This window comes from Aotus nancymaae, unplaced genomic scaffold (genome assembly GCF_030222135.1).
Source record: "Aotus nancymaae isolate 86718 unplaced genomic scaffold, 86718_ANA_hifiasm-v0.15.2.pri h1tg000008l, whole genome shotgun sequence".
NCBI classification, from domain to species: Eukaryota; Metazoa; Chordata; class Mammalia; order Primates; family Aotidae; genus Aotus; species Aotus nancymaae.
Window position 1 is genome coordinate 63591848 of NW_026988419.1, and position 22769 is coordinate 63614616.

General features: G+C 53.2%; 1 protein-coding gene across 1 annotated transcript in view; it reads right to left on the reverse strand.

The window, feature by feature from the left end:
• LOC135273582 (obscurin-like) overlaps nucleotides 1–19311 on the reverse strand; it is a 49808-nt gene extending 30497 nt beyond the window's left edge. The window contains 21 exon segments of the mRNA XM_064372771.1: nucleotides 409–415; nucleotides 573–757; nucleotides 760–837; nucleotides 1122–1206; nucleotides 1318–1514; nucleotides 2239–2511; nucleotides 3074–3346; nucleotides 3437–3703; nucleotides 3968–4393; nucleotides 4495–4592; nucleotides 5175–5238; nucleotides 5241–5468; nucleotides 5573–5861; nucleotides 6173–6186; nucleotides 6808–7029; nucleotides 7490–7762; nucleotides 10361–10627; nucleotides 10844–10987; nucleotides 10990–11109; nucleotides 11895–12167; nucleotides 19218–19311. Coding sequence (XP_064228841.1) covers nucleotides 409–415; nucleotides 573–757; nucleotides 760–837; nucleotides 1122–1206; nucleotides 1318–1514; nucleotides 2239–2511; nucleotides 3074–3346; nucleotides 3437–3703; nucleotides 3968–4393; nucleotides 4495–4592; nucleotides 5175–5238; nucleotides 5241–5468; nucleotides 5573–5861; nucleotides 6173–6186; nucleotides 6808–7029; nucleotides 7490–7762; nucleotides 10361–10627; nucleotides 10844–10987; nucleotides 10990–11109; nucleotides 11895–12167; nucleotides 19218–19311 — 3877 coding nt within the window.
• Between the last annotated feature and the right edge of the window lie 3458 nt (nucleotides 19312–22769).

Genomic DNA, 22769 nt, shown 5'->3' on the forward strand with positions numbered 1-22769 from the left:
GGCGGGGAGTGGGGCCCAGAGGGGACAAAATGGTAGGCGGGGAGTGGGGCCTGGAGGGGACAAAATGGTAGGCGGGGAGTGGGGCCCTGATGGGACAAAATGGTATCGGGTAGATCCTGGCGGGGCTTTTTTCAGGGCTGCCGGTGAGTGGGGGCTGTGTCCGAGCTCCTGGTGAGGGAAGGGGGGGTGTGTCCGAACTCCCTGCGAGGGAAGGGGGGATGTCCGAGTTCCCGGCGAGGGAGGGGGGTGTGTCCTAGCTCTCAGAGAGGGAGGGGTGTGTGTCTGAGCTCCCGGCGAGGGAGGGGGTGGTGTGCGTCCGTGCTCCCAGCGAGGCAACAGGCCTTACACTACCCACTGCGGAGCGGGTGGTTCCGGGCCTCAGGTGGAAGGGGCCAGCCCCTGGTGAACCCCGCCCCTCGTGTCCCTCCCCACAGCCCCAGGGCCTCCGCCCCTGACACCCCTCTGCAGCCGCAGCCCCCAGCCCCAGCCCTCTGCAGCCCACCCGCCCACCGCAGCCTCTAGTGGGAGGCATCCGGCCCGCCCCGCACCGGCACAGCGCAGTCATCTAGGACTGTGAGGAACGCAGAGGTCAACATGTCCCCGGCCAGGAAGGTCATCCGGCGGCTGTCCTGGGGCCGCAAGTTTTTGAGAAGCAGCAGGTGGCGCAGGCCATTCTCAAAGTAGACCACCTCGGCATTCTCCGAGGTGCGCACAGGTTCGTCCTCCAGCAGCCAGGTGTGGGCGGCCACCTCGGGTGGGACAGCCGGCACTCAAACAGCGCCTCACTGCCCTCCAGCACCTCCATGTTTTCCAGCCCCTGCACCACCGTGTTCTTGGCTGCGGGGAGAGGGAGTCTCAGACCAGTCTGCACTTCCAGGGTCCCCACGTCCCCGGGGAGAGCCCTGAAAACTACAAAAAGCCAAACAAAATGCCCCTCCCCAGAGGCTACGTGGAAGGGGGCACTCACTTGGAAAATTGCCAGCCCCAAGACAAGATCATTTTTGGAAGTCTTAGATTTCTGCCCCCCGACCCGCGGACAGCGCCAATGGGTAGGATATTCTGGTGCCCAGGAAGCTGGGCATCCACAGGCAGAGTGACCGGTGTGGATGGGCACTGCCCACCTGTGACTTTCAGCTGGGCCTCGGAGCTACACATGCCCACGTGGAAGCTGACAGTTCCAGGAGGAGCCCAGCCATCTTGCCAGACCTCAATGACAGGGGCTCATCACCTCCCCAACATACCCGCCTGGTGGAAGACCTTCCCAAATGGAGTGGGAAGCATCCCCATCCTGGTACGAGCAGGTCCCGGGGGCCCCGCCTTGTGCAGGGTGAGCAGGTGGAGTGTGCCCTGCTCCACAGCAATGTCGTTCATCTCGTTGGCCTGCAGGGGCACGCTTCCTAAAGCCCAGAGGGCTTCCTGGCCTGAGGCTCTGGACAGCTGGCACTGGAAGCTGGCATCCTGGCCCTCGCTGAGCTGCACGTCCTGCAGGGGCTCCAGGATGGTCACCTCAGGAGCTGGACACAGGGGAGGCATGGGTGTCAGCCTCAGCATCTGAGGTACCCCCTGGATCAGCAGTCTCATCATCCTAGGGAATCCATCCCTGGGTATCCTCCCCAAATGCACAAAGATAAGCACATGGGGGCCTGTTCTCAGCTCCCCACTCCAGCTGCAGAGTCTGCTCTGATGGACGGTGGATGGGTGAATGGATCAATGGAGGAATGAATGGATGGATAATAAGTGGATGGATGGATGGCTGATCAATGGATAAATAGAAGGATTGTGGATGGATCGATGGACTGGAGGCATGAAGGATGGACAGTAAATGGGTGGATGGATGGGTGAGTGGATAAATGGATGGATGAAAGGATAGATGACAGGTGGGTAAATGGGACCCGGGTGAGAACTAGAGGAGATGGTGCAGATGACTGATGGCTGAGAGTGGGCTACGGTTTGCAGTGGCCCCAGTTTGCAGCAGCCCCGGTTTACAGTGACCCCGGTTTGCAGTGGCCCCCACGAGGGCCAAGACCCAAACTCCAACACTGTCAACGTATGGGAAGCCCACGCCCACCTACCCCACCAGCCTGGCTCAGCCCATTCTCCCCTGACATCCTGGGGCCACCCTGAAGTGCCAGCTCACAGGTCCACCTCCCTGCCAGTCCCCCAGGCTTCAAAGACAGGGACCTTTGCTGTCTGTCTCCATCCCCAGTGCAGTCACTGATGGGGCCTGCCTGCGGCTACCTCTGATAGTGAGCTGGGCGGAGGAAGCGGGGCCACCCACGTGGAAGGAGACAGTGCTGGTGTCCTCACGTGTCACGCCCTTCAGCCGCGGGGTGTGGATGCGGCCATCCCGCACGGCCACCTCTGTCACTTCGTTGCTTTGCAGTGGCAGACCCTGCAGGCACCACTGCACGTCTGTGGCTCCAGCCCAGGACACCTCGCAGCTGAACTCAACATCCTTGTTGGCTGGCACCTCCGCATCAACCAGCCCCCTCTCAATGGTCACCTCAGGCTCTGAGGGGTGAGGCAAGAGGGTCCCCTTTACCAGCCAAGTAAAAGAGCCCAGGCCAAGCTCCCACGCCCCCTCCTCCAGGAAGCCTTCCTGGGCACCCTCACACTCCTGTGCCACAGCCCATCTGTCCCACATGGTTTCCGTCCCCCAATGTGCTCACAAGCACAGATCCCACCATGACAGCTCTTCGAGGACAGAACCTGGGCCGGGGGTGTAGGCCAAGAGGCAGTTGTTTCTGAGGAATCCTTGGGAAGGGGTCGTGGGCTGTCCACTCGCATACCGCAGCCCCACTCTGGCTAACACAGCAGGGAGGCAAGGCTTGCGGGAGAAACAGGAGTAGTCAGCAGGACACCCACACGCTGGCTGCAGGTGGGCTTGAGGGGCTACAGCCTGTTTCCCTGCAGCCCAGCTTCTCTCAGAGAGCCCCGACAGGGACGCCGGGAGGTGCGGGAGTGAGGAGGAAGACAGCGTGAGAGAAGGGCTCAGGTGCACCCAGAAGGTCACCATGAGGGGTGGATGGCAGGGAGTGGCTCACCCTCTCCTCCGGGAGGCCCCAAGGCTCACCTGTGACCCTGAGGGAGGCAGTGGTTTTCTGGCCACCTGTCACACAGGCATACTCGCCCGTGTCCTTAGACTCCAGTTGGTGGATCAACAGCTCCCGAGTGGCCCCCTGGCTCCTCATGTCATACTTGGGACCCGCCTGCAGCTCCACGCCCTCCTTGAGCCATTGCACTGTGTCCCCCCGCTCTGCTTCGCTCAGCTGACAGCACAGCTGGGCTACGGCACCCGTCTGCTGCTCCAGGCTCTGCAGCCAGGTCTTGAACTTGGGCCTGGGGACTGGGGGAAATGCAGGAAGGAACACTTAGCGCCCCTGGCCACTGACCAAGGGTGAAGGGCTGTGGGAGGCAGGGCTGGCGAGCAGCTCACCATGGACAGAGAGGCTGGCTGTGCTCTGCGTGTGGCCCGTGTCACACGTGTAGTCACCCGTGTCCTCCTGCTCCGCACCGCATACCAGCAACTCTGCAGTGGCCCTGTCCTGCACCATCCAGTACTTGGCACAAGGGAAGAGCTGCAGGGAGCCCTTGCGCCATTCCACACTGGCACCCGCCTGGTTCAGCTTGCAATGCAGGTGTGCCATGTCTCCCTCGTCCACCTCCTGGGGCTGCAGGTCTCGGAGGAACCACACAGGTGCCGCTGCAGGGGAGGAACAGGGCGTGAGGGCAGGTCCCTGAAGGGCTATAAGGGGGAACGCACAGCGAGCATGATACAGGGCAGGGTGGGGAAGGGAACTGCAGAGAGCGGCTATTAGGAAGGAGCAGGGCCTTGGGCTGGGTCCGACCCCCACCTTGTGGAGCCATCTCCTCAATTGGGACCCCCAGGTGGAAAGGCAGCCCCAAGGGTCAGCCTGGAACACTGGAACTGCACTAGATCCTGGGCCAGGCCAGCCTGGAAGCCCACCTGTGACGGTGAGTGTGGCGCTGGTGCTCTGGGAGCCGCAGGTGCAGGTGTACTTGCCAGTGTCTTCACAAAGCAGGTCCTGTAACACCACCTCCACCATGCAGCCCTGAAGCTGTGGCTCCCAGTGCCCGTCGGCCCGCAGCTCCAGGCCACCCTTGCTCCAGACCACTGTAGCAGTGGGTGCAGATAGCTCACACTGCAGGCTGGCTCTGGAGCCCTCCTCCACCTGCAGACTCTGCAGCGGTTCCTGGAACATGGGGTGTGGGGCTGCAGCAGGCAGGAGGCAGGGGGCAGGGGGCAGGGTCAGCTCCAGATCTGCACCAGGCATCACTCTCCAGGCCAGCAGATGAGGGCCTGGGCTCCCCCCAGCTCCCTGGCCTGGCTTCACAGGCGGTGCTGCCTCAGATGGCAGTGGGGACCACTGGTCTGCGATTCGGGAGTGAGGAGGCAGAGCAGTGGGAAAGCAGGGAGGGGCGAGATCTGCCCAGGGCTTAGGAGGCTGGCCTCTCACCCAGGACCCCACCCACAACCCTGTGGGGCCACAGCCCCCAGGGCCCAGGGCAGGGGTGTGTACTCCTCCCTGGTACACAGGTGGGAGCTGGCTGGAGAGCTGCTGGGTGAGGACCTGTGCCCCAGACCTGAGGGCAGAGCTGAGTCCCCCAGATCCCAGGCCGATGCCAGGGCCTGGGGCTATAGGTTCCGTCTTCCCTCTCCGGGCACAGATATATATTCAGATCGCAGAGTGGGGCCGTGGCCCCCAGACTCCAGGGCAAGGACCACGTCACCTTAGGCCCTCAGGTGCCGTGGGGACTGTTTGCCCCACAAGGCTACACAGAACCAGGGCCAGCATGCAGGGCCCAGGGCTCTAGGTCCCGCCTCCCCTTGCTAGGCACCAGAGGCCTCCCTCCAAGGACATGAGACCCTGTGGCTGAGACTGCAGGGCTCAAATGAAGGCTGGCAGAAAGTTGATTGATTAGGGGGTGATGGGAGGCAGGGGGAAGGCAACAAGGCAGGAATTCCTTCCCTACCACGATGACTGGTACCCAAGGTCACGTGGCTGGAGCTCAGTACAGACACCAGGGCACAGGATAACATTGGGACCCATGAGCAGAGGGGACAGAGGAAACTGCGGGAGGCAGAGGAAATAAGCACCTGCAAGGAGGTGTGTGGTGCCTGCGACTGCACACGGAGGAGGCCACACACCCACATCAGTCCACGCAGCCACGTGAGGTCATTACCCTTGACAGTGAGCATGGCTGATGTCCTGTCTGCCCGCACACACACGTGTACTCCCCAGTGTCTGCCACAGACAGGCCACGAATCTGCAGCTCACACTTGGTCCCGTCCCACCTCAGGCTGTATCTGTCCCCATCTTTGAGGGTCTCAGACCCCTTCCTTCACTCCACAGGGGCCGCCTCGCTCAGCTCACACCGCAGCATGGCCGTGGCCCCTTCCGTGGCCTCCTTGTTCCTCAGTTTCCCAATGAACTGAGCAGGCAGAGCTGCAGGAGGGTCAGACAGACACAGAGAGCACCGGCTTTGCTCCCCTGTGTTGGAGGAGGCGGCATCACTGGGCCATATGGGCAGGGTGGACAGAGACACTGACCTGTCACTGTGAGGGTGGCAGAAGTCATCTGGTCCCCAAAGGAGCATGAGTATGGCCCGCTGTCCTGCAGCCACAGGTCCCGGACCACCAGCTGCAGCACGGCGCCCTCCTGGCTTAGGCTGTATTTGTCACCTGGCCTCAGGATGCTGTCCCCACAGCGCGACTCCACGGGTGCGGCCACAGATGACAGCATGCAGCGCAGTGTGGCAGCACCACCCTCCAGCACCTCCAGGTCCTTCAGGGCCTCCCAGAACCGCACCGGCTGGGCTGCGGACAGGCATGGGCTCAGCTCACCCTCCCTGCCCTGAAGTCCACGAGGGGTCCCCAGTAGGGGGTGGAGAGCTGGGGACATCGGCTGCAGGGTGCTGGCAGGCCTGCCTCCCCCTTCTCCTGTGGGGCCTGTGGCAGGGACCTCAGGACTTCTGGAAAGGGTCAGCTCTGAAGGTGAGGGGTAGAAAGGGTGAATCAAGCGGGAAAACAGTCAGGTGTCAGGGACCTGTGCCCCCCAAATTCACAGGTGGAAGCCCTAGCCCAAACCTCCGACCATGGCTGTGACAAGGGAAGTAAGGTCAAATGAGGTCACGGCGGGCCCTAAGCCACTGTGGCTGCACCTCCTAAAAAGGGAGATTAGGGCTGGGTGCGATGGCTCATGCTTGTAATCCCAGCACTTTGGAAGGCTGAAGTGGGTGGATCACCTGAGGATAGGAGTTCAAGACTAGCCTGCCCAACATGGAGAAACCCTGTCTCTACTTAAAATACAAAAAAAAAAATAGCTGGGCGTGGTGGCACATGCCTGTAATCCCAGCTACTCAGGAGGCTGAGGCAGGAGAATCGCTTAAACCTGGGAGACAGAGGTAGCAGTGAACCAAGATCATGCCATTGCACTCCAGCCTGGGCAACAAGAGTGAAACTCTGACTCAAAAATAAAAAGGGAGGTGGGCACACAGGCGTGCAGAGGGATGGCCCTTCAGGAATGCAGAGGTTCTGCAGGGCGGCTCCTGCGGGTGGCAGAGGCTAGGGCAGGAGCCAAGCAGGGTGGACCAGGTGCCAGGAAATGCCAGAAAGCACATGGGGACCGGGGGCACCCCACATGGGATGCACGGGAGTCTGGGTCCTCCCGCCTTGGGCTCCCTGTGGGTGCACACACCCTGCCCTGAAGCTGGTGCTGCCTGACAAGAGAGCTGCAGGTGCCTGGCCCGTGGCTGGGCTTCGGGCAGCTGGGGCTCACCATGCACCCTGCATGCATCCACTGTCCTGCAGGGTTGCTCCAGTGATGAGCAGCTGGGCCCGGTGGCCCTCATGGCTCAGTTGGCACTGGGTGGACGGCCGCAGGGTCTTCCCATCCTTCGTCCAGTGCACAGGGATGTTGCAGGTGCTGGTCTTGCATGGCAGGGTCAAGTCCTCATCCTCTGTGACCGTGGCATCTGTGAGCTCCTGGGAGAAGATGCTTGGCTTCTCTGGGGGGCAGAGAGAGAAGCAGGAGCATGTGGGATGCTGTCACACTGCTGCTGGAGGGGCTGATGGGGAAACCCTGGCTCTCACTGCAGACCAGACACCCTGGCTTGGCACCCGCAGTCACCCCCAGTCACCCTCACACTGGGGCCATGCAACAGGCTGTGCAGAGAGCACGGCAGGCTCTGTGCAATCACCCCATCACCTCCTCACCACAGTGAGGGGGCTCCTGCCCTGCGGGGGGATGCAGCCTGGCCTGAGCCACACTGAGCACAGTTCTGCAAACCACGCAGATGAATTCATTCCGAAGGAGACCAATTCAGCCTTCCAAACTCCCCTGCCCCACAGAAAGCCAATGGGGCCTTCTCTGTGAGCCCAGGGACACCGGGCACTGGCTGAGCTATGTCCGCCTCTCCACCTGGCTGCAGCCCTGAGCGACGTGGGCAATGCGGGCATGCGACCCACCAGTGACCCTGAGGGCAGCTGAGGCCCGCTGGTCACCCACCTCAAAGTAGATGGTGCTGGAGTCCTTAAGCAACAGCTGCCACAGCATCAGCACATGGTAGCCCCAGGGCTGGGCCTTGATCTCATTGAGTTCATTTGTATGCAGGGGTGTCTTGTCCAGGAACCAGTGCACGGGCTCGTAGTTGGCAGGGGAGATCTGGCAACGGAAGGTGGCCAAGGAGCCCTCCTGCACATCCACGTCCTCCAGGTCCTCGATGACGAGCACCCACCGGCCTGCAAAGGCACAGACTGCTCAGGGCCCCACACCATCCAGGGCAGGCTCAGCCAGTGGGGCTCCCCAGGACAGTGCTCCCCATGACAGAGCAAGGTGGCTGTGTTTTAACAAGTTTGCAGGGATGGAACTCCAAAAACAGTAAGTGGGTCAGAGCTGAACGGTCCAAAGATAGTTGTTTGAGGGCCACTCAGAGCCCCAAGCCTACCTCTCTGCACCTCGGGAGTCCTTCTGCAAGGCTTGCTGGGTGAGTCCACAGCCTGCTGAGAACCATGCCAGTGCAGTCCTGCCCTCTTTCCAAGCTGTGCTCCCAGAAGCAGCTGGCTCCCAAACCTGCTAATGCCGGCTGTGTGTGTCATTACAATTGTGCCATGAAATTAACTCTTCTAGTAACAGATGAAACAGGAGTGTGAAAAAAAAATGCCAGGTGCGGTGGCTCACACCTATAATCCCAGCACTTTGGAGGCTGAGGCAGGCGGATCATGAGGTCAGGAGTTTGAGACCATCCTGGCTAACATGGTGAAACCCCGTCTCTACTAAAAATACAAAAAACTTAGCCAGGCATGGTGCCTATAATCCTAGCTACTCAGGAGGCTGAGACAGGAGAATCACTTGAACCCAGGAGGCTGAGGTTGCAGTGAGCAGAAGGCTCGCCATTGCACTCCAGCCTGGGTGACAGAGGAAGACTGTCACACAAAAAAATAAAGCTACAGTTGTGTTGAAATTTAAATCAAATGATTGGAAGATGGAAAATGTGAATTCCTAGAAATGAGGCTTTTTGGCTGTTGAATTAGGAATGGTAAGAGACAACCGTTTATGAATATTGAGACGGGCCCTGCATTCAGATTCCTTCTGTGTACACAGTGCCCCCCAGGCATGACTCCACAGAAGCCGACCCTGCCCGGGTGACGCGCATGGACAAAAGCTCTCATCAGTGGATGGCACACATGGAAGCGGCTTGGCCTCCCTGACCAGGCCAGCCCGCATCCTCATATGTTAAACCCTTTTTTTTTTTTTTTTTTTAAGATGGAGTCTCACTCTGTTGCTCAGGCTGGAGTGCAGTGGTGCAATCCCGGCTCACTGCAACCGCCGCCTCCTGGGTTCACACAATTCTCCTGCCTCAGCCTCCCGAGTAGCTGGGATTAGAGGGGCATACCAACACACTCAGCAAATTTGTAGAGACGGGGTTCACTATGTTGGCCAGATGGTCTCAAACTCCTAACCTCATGATCTCCCCACCTCGGCCTCCCAAAGTGCTGAGATTACAGACATGAGCCACTGCGCCCAGCCACTTTTGATAACTTTTTAAAACATTAACTATGGGTGCCAAGTTGAGATCATGGTGCTTTACTGTGGTAACAGAATGCTTTCACCAGGGTCACCAAATCCACTGCACAGGAAAAATCAGTGACGATTCCTGGTTTGTGTTACTTCTGATGATCAAGGCTGGGGCCTTTCACATACAGGACCCTGTGAATGCTCTGTGCTCAGACCTCAGTAGGGACCTCCTGCAAACTCAGGTCTGGACACCAGCCCAGGACTCCAGAGCCAAGTGGAGGCTGTGGTGCGGGGGCTGGGCCTCGCCTGCCCTGATACCAATGTGCCCCATGACCTTGCCCTGGCCATGGACCCACTAAAACTTCAGTTTTCTTATCTACAGCATGGAGAGAAGGACAGTTCTCACTCTGCCTGCCACTCAACCACAGAGGCAAACAGTAAGCTCAAAAAGCCACCTGCTAGGATCTCAGTGTCCCCCTGGACACTCATGTTGAAACTTAATCCCAATGTGGCAACATAAAGAGTGGGGCTTTTAAAAAGAGATTGGGTGAGTGGGCTCTGCCCTCAGGAATGGATTAATCCATCCATGGATCAATGGCTTAACGGGTTAAAGCACTGTCACGGGAGTGGTGGCTTTACAAGAAGATAGAGAGAGGCCCGAGCTGGCACCCTCAGCCCCCTCCCCATGGGATGCCCTGTGCCACCTCCTGAGGACTCTGCAGAGAGTCCCTGAAGCAAGAGGACCCTCACCAGATGTGGCCCTTGACCTTGGACTTCCCAGTCTCCAGAGATGTAAGAAGTAAATTACTTTCCTTTATAAATGACCCAGTTCAGGTATTCTGTTATAAGCAACAAGAGAAAGACTAAGATGCCAGTGTAACTCTCAATGACAACACTAATGACCGTCAGTTCTTCCCTGCGGGCACCTGAGGCTGCCTGGCACAGCCGAGTCAGGCTGTCCCTCTGGGACAAGGGTGACAGGCTGTATGTGCAGATACATGCAGAGCTCACACATGGGCCAGGCACCTGCGTGCATGAGAGAAACACACGGTGACCAAATAAACACACATGGAAGTGAGGGCTGGCAGCTCATTCACAGCCATGCTGGAGCCTCAGCGGCCACCCAGGGAGAAACACACAGTGACTGAATAAACACACGTGGAAGTGAGAGCTGGCAGCTCATTCACAGCCATGCTGGAGCCTCGGTGGCCAGCCAGGGAGCACCCCACTACCCTCGTGATAGGAAACTGAAGCTGGGCCTGTCCACTGCCAAGTCTCCAGTGCCATTCAAAGCCTAGGCCATGCACACTCGGCCGCCTTACCTTTCACCAGGAGCTGGGCCTGGGTCTGGGCATGGCTGATGTCGCAGGTGTAGGTGTCACTGTCTGCCTTCTCCAGGGTGTGGATGGTGAGCCACAGGGTCAGGCCCTCCTGGCTGAGCTGGTGCTTCCCTGAGGCCCGAAGCTCCGCGGGGCCATTGTGCCAGGTCACGGTGGCCGTGGGGTGCTCCATCTTCCACGTGAACACAGCTGTGCCTTTCTCCTCCACCTGCAGGTCGGCCAGCTCCTCTGTGAAGCTGTTTGCTTTTTCTGGACAGGGAGATGGAAGCAGAATACGTGGGGTGTGAGGCCCGCGCAGACCCCATACTGGCCCCATTATCATCCAGGCCTGGCTGCCGAAGCTCTGGGACCTGGGTGAACCCTTCCAGCTGGGACAGAGTAGCCTGGGCTCCAGGGGTGGCCCCCTGCCCTGCCAGGGGAGCGAGGCTGCTCCAGGGCCATGCATGGGGCTCCTGCGGCATTTACCTTCCACTCGGAGTCTGGCTGTGCTCTTGGAAGCCTCCACCTCACATGCATACTCGCCCACGTCCTTGAGCAAGGCTCCACGGACAACCAGTGTGGCCATCATGCCCTCACAGACCACATCATACTTCTGGCTCTTTTGGATGCCTTCCCATCCTTCAGCCAGTGCATGCGGGTGCCCGCCCATGACAGCTCACAGCGCAGCTACATGTCCTCCCCTGGTGCTGCCCGCTGGTCTTCCAGGGGCTTCGTGATGGCCACTGGCCTCTCTGAAGGGAGCAGGGATAGCTGCCCTTGAGGCCCAGCCAGGGCCATGGTGCCAGCCACAACCCCAGGCACAGACCCAGCCAAAACCTCCCACCTCTGCCAAGACCAGGACTGGGGCAAGGATGAGCGTTTGGGAACACTCGCTCTCTGGTGAATAAGACAACAGAACCTGCAACCCTCAAACTCTGGCACCTCTACCTTCAGGAGCCTCAGAGTCCTGGAATGCCAGTGTCCCCACTGTCACCAGCATGGGACCGGGAGGCAGGAAGATCAACCACCACAGAATTTTATCCATTGGCATCTTTCAGGCCGACGACTCAGTGTGGCCATGGTAGGAGTCCCAGGAGTGAGCCCCGCCCACTGAGCTGCACCAACCGTGCGCATCAGGGGCGCGAACTCAGGTGCTGGCGGTGACATCAGCGGAGCCCATGGCTGGGGCCTCAGGCCGGGCCGGTGCTGCCAGACTGGCCCCGTGAGCCCCAGCTCTGGGGAGCTACTGAGCGCTCAGGGCACTTGGACCACAGATTGGACCAGAATCCAGGCCTTCATCAGAGCTCAGAGTGTGGCCCCGCTGCCACCTCAGAGCTTCCCCCAGCACCCGGCAGGTGCCTCAGGCCCTGAGGCTTCCAGAAGGGGAGCTGGGCCACAATGGGGGGAGGCAGGCCCCAAAAGCGCCCCCAGCAGCTTCTGCAGCCGGGGAGCCCAGCTCCTGGACCCCTGGGGACAGGCCCAGGCTCCCCACCCCCCAGCCCGGGTGACAAGCCCCCATCCAGCAGGCTCCGCCCACCTTTGACGATGAGTGAGGCCTTGGAGGTGAGGCCCCGCACATAGAAGACCACCTCCCCAGCATCACTCGGCATGGCCTTCCGGACCACCAGCATGTATTTTCGGCCCTGCCGTGTGGCCTCGAAGCAGCTGGAGCTGCCCACCTTCTTCCCGCTGACTGTCCACGTGGTCAGGTCGCTGGCGCTCTCATGAGACAGGACGCACTTGAAGCTGCAGCTCTCCCCCTCCAGCACCTCCATTGTCTTCAGCCTCTTGGTGATGCCGACGTGCAGATCTGAGGGCCATCGGAGAGACTGTCAGTCCAGCCAAGAGGATGGTACTGCCCTTGGCCAGACCTAGGGAGGGCCAGACCCTGGGAGAGATCAGAGCTCACAGAGACCAGACCCCAGGAGGAGCCGGATCCCCCCAGTCCTTTAGAGGGACCAGACCCTGGGAGAGGCCAGGCCCCGAGTGGGAGGGTGGGACACTGCCTCAGCCAATGAGCAGATGCCTCTCTGCAGGAGCTGGCCACACCCTGGCATCTGTGTAACCAACAGCTCTGAGCTCCAATCAGGGTGGCAGGGAGAGGGAGGACCAGTGGTGGCCACAGGGAGGAGAGGAGGTGCTGGATCCTGGACAAGGGGCTGCCAGGCAGGCTGGACCCAGCTCCAGGACAAACTCACCAGCCTCCTGCCCCTTCCCTATTTTGTTACAAGACTGTCAGGGACCAGTCAGCAGGCCTGTTATGCTGCCTGTCACCCACACCAGGATGCCACTGGGACTGGGATGGGAACTCCCAGTAATGGAGCCAGGACAGTGGGCACACATGGGGGCCAGGTACTGCCCTGCAGTTGAGGGACCGGCCCCTAAGAAGTAGGCAGGCTCCAGGGCATGTGTGCCTCCAAGGCTGCAAGACTGGGTTTGGGGATGGCTCCACCCTGCCAGCCCCATGGCCTTGGGGCCTTGCTGGGGCCCTGTGAAGGACAGAGATGTGGCCTACTCACAGCCCCTGCCTGGCATCTCAGCTTCTGCCTGGTCATCCCCATTGGTGCCCCCACACTGGCCTGGTGGCTTCCGAGCAGACACAGCCCCTGGTTCATGGCAACATCCTGGCTGTGACCCTTGGAGCACACTGGGCAGGGAGAGCATAGCCTCCAACCTTGGCTCCAGGACCCATCACCCCCGGATCCACCTGCCTGCACCCGGACCTCACAGGACCATGCCAAGCGATGGTTCCCCTAGGAGGTCCCCCTGGCCTCTCCAGCTCAGCAGAGCAGCCCCTCAATCTCGGAGAATGACGTGAGTCACCCAGGTAGTGGCTGGCCCCACACCCATGCCCAGCACGCCCCCTTCCAGGAGCTCCACCATGCCCACAGCACACACCATGCCCGGTTAAAAGGAAAGCTGCCTGTGGTCACCTGGAAATTAGAGAGGACTAAAAGGGCAAAACTTTTCTTCTTTCAAAAACAAGGATCAAATGAACTGGCTTGATAAATACCTATTAAAGTAGATATTCCACTGGACCGTGACCCTTTATTTGTGGAAGTCATTTTTTTTATACAGTTGGGAAGCTCAAAGATGAAACACAGGTGTACTCAGCCTCATGTGATAGAGCCGTGGTCTGTGCTCCTCAGGTGTGGTCCACTGACCAGAGTCCCAGCATGCCCTGCAAACTGATTAAACAGTGTAGAATCTCACGCCCTACTCCAGAGACGCTGGAACTGAATCTGCATTTTTGACCAGATTCCCTGGTGATTTGTATGCACATCAAAACTTGAGAATCCTTGTTTAGTGAATATCTGGCTAATTTTGAACCACCCTACCTGATAGTATTGGCTAGGAATGCCAGCTTTTCTGGAGGCACTGCTGAAATGAGGAGGTAGTTCGTTGATGAGCACCTTCAAGAAGCTCAGTTTCCTGTCACTGACTCATCTAGAATCCTGTCCAAACTGGTCAGGAGTAAATATTTAAAAAGGGGTAATGGCTGGGTGTGGTGGTTCATGCCTGTAATCCTAGCACTTTTGGTGCTCGAGGCAGGAGCATCACTTGAGCCCAGGAGTTCAGAATAGCCTGGGCAACATGGCAAAACCCCGTCTCTACTAAAAGAAAAAAAAAAAGCTCAGCATGGTTTCACAGGCCTGTAGTCCTGACTAATTGGGAGGCTGAGGTGGGAGCATCAACTGAGCTTGGGAAGGTGAGGCTGCAGTGAGCTAAGATTATGCCACTGCATTCCAGCCTCGGCTATGAGAGGAAGACCTTGTCTCAAAAAAAAAAAAAAAAAGAAAAGAAAAAAGAAAAAATAATTATCAGGACTGTATGCAAAAAAAAAGTGCACAGAAGGAATTAATAATGTTTTAATCATAGAATAATTGAAAACAGCTTAATATTAAATAAGAGAGTAAAGAAACTATGCATCCAATAGCTGCAAAATATCTATTAAAAACTGTGTGATAAGGCCAGCATGCATGGTGGCTCACTCCTGTAGTTCCAGCACTTTGGGAGGCCAAGGCAGGCAGATCACTTGTCAGGAGTTTGAGACCAGCCTGGCCAACATGGTGAAACCCTGTCTCTATTGAAAATACAAAAATTAGCCAGGCACGATGGTGGGCTCCTGTAATTCCTGCTGTAATCCTGTAATCCCAGACTGAGGCAAGAGAATTGCTTGAGCCCGGGAGGTGAAAGTTGCAATGAGCTGAGATAGCCCCAATGCACTCCAGCCGGGGCAATGGAGTTGTCTCTAAATTAATTAATTAATTTAAAAACGGTGTCATAGAAAAAAAATATTGGCATGGGGAAATGTCCATCCACATTGTGTTCCTGAGTGAACAAAGCTGGCTATAAGACATGCAGGATTCCATTTTTATTTTAGAAATACATACTTATGCACAAGAAAAAAATCCCTGCAAGGACACATACCTATGTGTTAACAGCAGTTACAGATTTGGAGTGCTTTTGTCAGAGATGTTTGAACCAGGGTGACTCCATCTTGAATAGGGGCTGAGTAAAATAAACCTGAGACCTACTGGGCTGCATTCCTAGGAGGTTAAGGCATTCTTAGTCACAGGATGAGACAGGAGGTCACCACAAGATTCAGGTCACAAAGACCCTGCTGATAAACAGGTTGTGGCAAAGAAGGTGGCCAAACCCCCCTAAAACCAAGAGGGTGATTGAAAGTGACCTCTGGTCATCCTCACTGCTCATTATATGCTAATTATGATGTATTAGCATGCTGAGAGACACTCCCACCAGCGCCCTGACAGTTTACAAATGCATGGCAATGTCAGGAAGTTACCCCATATGGTCTAAAAGTGGGAGGAACCCTCACTTCAGTGAATTGCCCATCCCTTTCCTGGAAAACTCATGAATAAAATCCACCCCTTGTTTAGCATACAATCAAGAAATAACTATTAATGTAAGTATACTCAGCTGAGCAGCCCACGCCACTGCTCTGCCTGTGGAGTAGCCATTTTTTTCTTTGTTTCTTTTTCTTTATGTTTAGAGATTGGGGCCTGCCTCGGCCTCCCAACGTGCTGGGATTACAGGTGTGAGCCACTCTGCCCAGCCCTTTTGTTTCTTTCTTAATAAACTTGCTTTCACTTTACTCTATGGACTCACCCCAAATTCTTTCTTGCACGAGGTCCAGCAACCCTCTCTTGAGGTCTGGATTGGGACCCCTTTCCGGTAACATTTGCTTTGATTGTGCTTTTCACATTTCTGCCTGCATTAAGCGTGTATTTGTTTTGTATGAAGTCAGTCATAAAAAAGAAAAGTGATCAAGACACAGCCTGTATTTCCAGCCACACAGTTTTTTTTTCCAACTAGTAACGCATTTCTACTAACTGACCGAATGACAGCCAATATTCAATGATGGTAACTTCCCTGTCAATCCTGGCTGCATGTTACCATCGCTAGGGGAGCTTCAACCACCAACCAAACACCAACAAAACAATGGATGCTTCTCCCCTGCTGGCTGGCAAAAAAAAAAAAAAAAAAAAAAAACCTGAGAACTGGGACATTTAAAAACTGGCCGGGCACAGTGGCTCACACCTGTAATCCCAGCACTCTGGGAGGCCGAGGCGGGCGGATCACGAGGTCAAGAAATCGAGACCATCCTGGCCAGTATGGTGAAACCCTGTCACTACTAAAAATATAAAAATTAGCTAGGCATTGTGGCAGCTTCTGTAATCCCAGCTACTTGGGAGGCCGAGGCAGGAGAACCACTTGAACCCAGGAGGTGGAGGTTGCAGTAAACCGAGATCGTGCCACTGCTCTCCAGCTTGGCAATAGAGCTAGACTCCATCTCAAAAAAAAAAAAAAAAAAAAAAAAAACCTTCCTACGGCTGCGTGTGGTGGCTCATGCCTGTAATCCCAGCACTTTGGGAGGCTGAGGCAGGTGCATCACAAGGTCAGGAGATTGAGACCATCCTTGCCAACATGGTGAAATCCTGTCTCTACTAAAAATACAAAAATTAGCTGGTGTGGTGGTGGGTGCCTGTAATTCCAACTACTTAAGAGGCCGAGGCATGAGAATTGCTTGAACTCAAGAGACGGAGGTTGCAGTGAGCTGAGATCGTGCCATTGCACTCCAGAGCAACAGAATGAAACTAAAAAGAAAAAAAGAAAGAAACCTTATGTCTAAAAAAAAAAAAAAAAACCTTCCCAGAGTTGAGAACTGCATTCCAAAATGGTTGGAAGGATATTCACAGTTCGTTCATTTTTGAAAATCTTCCTACAGTATTTGTAATTACTAAAGGAAAAAAATATTTCTGATGAGACTTCTGACACCAAATGCATTTTTTTCCTATGCTAACAAATTTTCCAACTCTCTGACACCAACTTTGTATCTTATGATTTAATTCAGTTCTGACACTAACTGCCAGGAGTTCACACAAACCCCACAGGTTAAGTACCCAGTCCCACAAAACTGCCCACTTACAACTTCAGATGCCAATTGCAAGTCGTGGGTCCCCGGGTGACTCACGCTTCTGTCTGACTTGGCTACAAATCAGGCTTCCGTGTCCCGCTTAGGTTTGATAATTCGCCTAGCAGCTCACAGCGAGGAGAGTGAAACTCAGCTGGTGATCATTGAACAAGCCCGGAAGACAAAAACTCCTTATCTGAGGAACTTAGAAGGGAGCAAAGACCACCTGGTGACCATCAAACAGGCAAAACTCCAGATCTGGGGGAATTTTGAAGTAATTAAACTTCCTAGTATCTAAAGTCAGCTTCTGATTCCAGTCCTTTTTTCAACTTAAAATTTATAAGTAACTAGAATTTCTATGCATCTGCAGAATGCCATGCCGAAATTCACTGTGTGCAACACTTGCTGACATGAAGGCACCAAAATGTCTACAAATGTCATCATTTATCATGATCTACAAGGCTAATATGGCCCAAATTACCCTTCAGCTCTCGTCTTAAAGTCCATAAATACTCCTAAGAAAAAAAATCCACTGTGGGGTGTGCTCAGTCCTCTTGCTGAGATGCCCCGCTGCACTCTTCTGCAGTGTTCATTCTTTTTAACTTTCTTTCTTTTTTCAAACCTATACAGTTGTCGGTAAAGTCTTCTTACCAACCCAGGAGTCAACCACTTCCCAATACCTCGCCGGCACACAAAATTTAGGGAAACACTCTACTATTGCCAGTGTATTACAAAGGATATAGTGAAGAACAAATGAACAGCCAGATGAAGAGGTACCTGGGGGAGGTCATGAAGGATCCTGAATGCAGAAACTTCTATTCCTATAGAGTCTGGGGTGCACCACCCTCCTAGCACATGGATATATTCAACCCGGAAGCTCTCTGAACCCCATCATCCAGAATGGTTATGGAGACTTTGCTACATAGTCATGATTGATTAAATCATTGGCCATTTGTGACTGAACTCAATACCATCCCCTCCTCTTCCCTCCCCAGAGGTCTGGGAGTGGGACTGAAAGTTCCAACCCTCTAATCACATGGTGGGTTCCTCTGGCAACCAGCCCCATCCTCTAAGGTGGACTCAGGTGTGGTGGACCTGAGGCCTACCATTAGGGTGGACTCAGGTGTGGCTGAAATGCTTATCATGAAGAACAAAAGACACTCCTCTCACCCCATCACTTGGAAAATTCCAAGGGTTTTAGAAGCTCTGTGCCAGTACCTGGAGATAGAACAAATACATATTTCTCATTATATCACAGTTACAAAATTCTAGGGGGATTATGTGTTTTTGGTAGTCTATAAAAGTACAATTTTTAAAGTCTTCTCATCATTTATTGAACAAATATTTATTGAGAATCTAGATTCCATTTGAGTCTCACAGTAACCCATAGGTCAGTAGGAGTGGTATTACTAAGTTCGTTGTACAGAAGAGACACCCTGGATTCCACAAAATGAGACAGAAAATTAGGCAGCATCTGCTGAGAAAATTTCTGAAGGCCACCATATAATTATCCTTTGGAAGTCAGGCTGTCAAGGTTCAGAGCTTCCAGATATGGCGCAGTAAGACACAGCCTTGATGTGCCATTTCTCAGCTGATTCTGAATTTTAGCAATAATGCCCAACAAGAAGAGATGGCAGGATCCAGTTGTGATTTTCCTGCTGTAAATGGTTCTATCCTTTATAAAATGCTAATTATTTGGAAGACTGTTTCTCTTTGAATATTGTAGACATAGATTTTCAGTATATTTTTGCTACATAATTGTCTTTATTTTAGAAATGTTGACATACCTAGCACACTTTTGGGAAAGGCATTTTTAAAAGATTTTATCTTTTTAAGGCAGTTTTATGTTTACAGCAAAATTGAGTAGAAGGTACAGAGTTTTCCCATATCCCCACCCCTGCCCTGCGTGTGCACTGCCTCCCTCATTATCAACATCCCCCAGAGGGTACATTTGTTACCTCATTACCCAAAGTCCACAGTTTACCTTAGTCCCAAGTGCTGGGATTATAGGTGTTCACTCTTTGTGGTGTACATTCTATGTGTCTGGACAAATGTATAACAACATAGAACTCATTATATTATAATACAGAGTATTTTCACTGCCTTAAAAATCCTTCATGCTCCACCAATTCATCTCCCTCCTCCCCAACCCCTGGCAACCGCTGATCTTTTTAGAGTCTCTGTCGTTTGGCCTGGGCATGTTTTTAAAGTAATGCAGGATTTCACCACCTAATATTCAAAAAAATTTTTAAAAAGGAAAGAGAAGGTTGCTTATACCAGAGATCGAATTATGGTTGTATGATTGGCATGAATAATTTTTCATTGAAAATAATCACAGTGTTTGTCTAACTCCTAGCTCTCAAAGAAAACAACCAGATCTGGTTTTGAAACCAGGACCGCCCAGTTGGTGATGAGGACGTCAACTGTGCAGCCTCAGTCGCCCTTGGAGGTCCCGGGCTGGCGGCCGTGGTGTTGCTGCCACCTCGTGGATATTACAGGTAGTGCAGCCAGCAGGCATCCTCAGCCACGCCGAGGTAGCAAGCGCACGACAGCCCACTTTTATGGTCTTCAGCTTAGCTCGTGTATTACCTAGGAGGACTAGGGGCCCGTGCAGTTTATTATGGGTTTGTGATGTTTATTAATCCACAGCAGTATTGTTTTTGATAGACAACCTAAGATTAAGGCCAATAAAAGACTCTGCAAATGTGGACTCGATAATTTTGTTGACTTGAGAATAAAGAAAAAAGTCAGTAAATAGTACCTGGATCCTCCAGTAATGACTCCATCTTATAAATTACTGTTTTCTCTTATTTCAACCCACATTCTGTCATTCTAGAAAGTATGATATATTAATTTTTAGCTAAGCAGTATCCACAGGGAGTAATCAGAGTTGGCACTGTACAGGTGTTTTTCCAATGAAAGGTTACTGTTGGAATTATTTATAAGCAGCAGCAGTACACTAAATATTAACAAAGTGAGTTTCACCTGCTTAGTATCAGGAGCTAGATATGCACCAAATCATCCTGTTCTGACCTTGAAAGGTCATATGTTTATCCAAGAAAGAAGCTCCCCCATCCTCAAGGTGCTGTCAACCTTCCTTTTTGTCCTTTTTCATTTCTTCCCTTTTAAATTGTATTATAATGAAATAGTTAAGACATACACTAAGGTGTAAACCTATGATACCCATCCTCCTTCACTCTACCACCCAGCTTGGGAAATGCATTACTATCCACACAGGTGAAGCCTTTGCTTTGTGACCCCCCCACTCCCCACACTGTAGTCCCTTCCTTGCCTTTACAGTTTCCACTTCTCTAAATTTGGTGTTCATCACTTTTGTTTCATTATGCTTTTGTCAGTACTCATGTATTCCTTTATTTTTTTTTTGAGACGGAGTTTCGCTCATGTTACCCAGGCTGGAGTGCAATGGCGTGATCTCGGCTCACAGCAACCTCCGCCTCCTGGGTTCAGGCAATTCTCCTGCCCCAGCCTCCTGAGTAGCTGGGATTACAGGCACACGCCACCATGCCCAGCTAATTTTTTGTATTTTTAGTAGAGACGGGGTTTCACCATGTTGACCAGGGTGGTCTCGATCTTTTGACCTCGTGATCCACCCACCTCAGCCTCCCAAAGTGCTGGGATTACAGGCGTGAGCCACTGCACCCGGCGATCCATGTATTCCTAAACAGTACAACGTATAGGTAGTACAATGTAGGCAATCTGGGTTCTAGAGTGAACCCTCTGTTGATCCCCAAGCTCCAAGAAATAGGATGCCACTTCATCCCTGCTCCTTTTCCAAGCCACTTTACCTGATTTAACAGGAAGGGAGGTCAGTGAAAAGATGTAACTGGGTTGGGACTGGGAATGCACAATAAAAATTTTAAAATATATGCATTTCTTTGGATTCTTTACAGTTTCCACTTCTCTAAATTTGGTGTTCATCATTCCCATTTGTTTTGTTACGCTTTTGTCAATACACATGTATTCCTAAACAGTACAACCTATGGGTTTCATGTTTCTGAAACGCTGTTGAGATGGTGTCCTTGTTTTCTCTAACTTGGATTTTTTTCATCCAGGGTTAGGCTTGTGAGACCCATCCATCATATTAGTTTCCCAGAATTGTTGCAAACATCCTCAAACTGGGTGACTTGATCCAACAAAATTTATTCTTTCAGAGTTCTAGAGGCCAGAACTCAAATCAAGGGGTAGGTGGGGCTGGGCTCCCTCTGGGGCTCTAAGGGAGAATGTGTTCCTTGCTTCTTCCAGCTTCCGGTGGCCCCGGGCATTCCTTGGCTTGTGAATCTCTGCTTCTGTCCTCACATGACCTCCTGCTCTCTGTCATGTCTTCCTCTCTTAAAAGGACACTTGTTGGATTTAGGGCCCACCTGATCCAGAATGATCTCATCTTGAAGCCCTTAATTACATCTGCCAAGCCCTCAGTCAATACTCGGTGGAGGTAGGTATCCAACCCATGTATTTTGACCAACTCCTCCAACTACTGGATGATATCGCCTCTAAGCTCAGACAGCTGTGACTTCTGCTTACACAAATAATGCACATTTAATGTGGCACTGGATCTAATACTCAGTTTATATAGGTGAGAACTAACTAGTATTGGGGGGTTACAGGGTGAGGAATTGGGCATCAGCTGGGAAGGTAGGCAATCTGGGTTCTAGAGTGAGCCCTCTGTTGATCCCCAAGCTCCAAGAAATAGGATGCCGCTTTGTCCCTGCTCCTCTTCCAAGCCACTTTACCTGATTTAACAGGAAGGGAGGTCCGTGAAAAGACACAACTCGATTTAGACTGGGAATGTACGATAAAAATTTTAAAATATATGCGTTTCCTTGGATTACTGAAGTAAAAATATTACAGAAAATTTGGGTAATGGAAGAAAAAATCATTCCTCCCTCCATCTAATCCCTCTGTTTCTCTTCTGCACTTATTTACAGGTGTAACCATTTGATTCTGGCATTATAACTGTGGAGACAAACGTGGCTCCCTCTCGGATGCTAACCTGTCAGCCTGACGTCTGATTAGCCCCAGGCCCGTGAATGTCTCCTGATTCCTACTTTATTTGCTGTCCTTAGTGTAAGAACATGTCAACCTTGATGTTAACACACAAATTATAGGATATGACACACAGCCTTCTTGTCTGTTCTGGAGAGTTGCCTTTCATTGTCTTGCTGGAGCAGGTATACCCCTTCCCCATCAGCCTTGGGTCTGGGGAGTAACAGTGCAGAGATCTACCTGTCTTGCTGCTGCCCAAGACCACCCTTCTGTCTGTAAGTTCCCTGATGAAACATCCTTTCCCGACACTGGATTTGTCGGCCACCTTCTTTTGTTCTTCAGCATTTGGGAGCAACTTTGCATATACAGCCATTTCACAGAATGATAGCCTACAATATATTACCATTTTTCTTCTTGCTACGGGGCTTTCAAAACTGATTTTTCTAAAATAAGACAAGTACTGATATGCAACATGGTGACTCTGAGAAAGCCCAAGGGTGCACACTGGGGTGGAGCCTCCTAAAGTTCACTCCGTTTGCAGCAAGGAGGAGCCTGGACTCTCCTATTCCAGGGTGGAACCTGGAATTCCATCTGCGACGCTGGAAAACCAGCTAGCAGGACTCTCACTCTGCTGAGAGTTCCTGTCTCCCACCCCTCTACCTTTTTTTCCCTTTTTGCCTAATAAATTCCATTTTTCTCATTCTCCAGATTGTCTGTGAGCCTAATCGCTCATGGCGGTGTGACAAGAACTCGGTTTTCAGCTGATCTAAGGAGAAAGTCCTACAACTCCAGTTAATGATGTGGTATTGTATACTTAAAACTTGCTGAGAGAAGGGGTGACTTGAGGCTGGGGGCTGGCATCATCTGAAATCTCACTTACCTACAGGTCTGCAGGTTGATGCTGGGGGCTCAGCACGGGTTATGACCAGAGCACCTCCACATGACCTTTCCCTGGAGCTCCTTGGCCTCTTC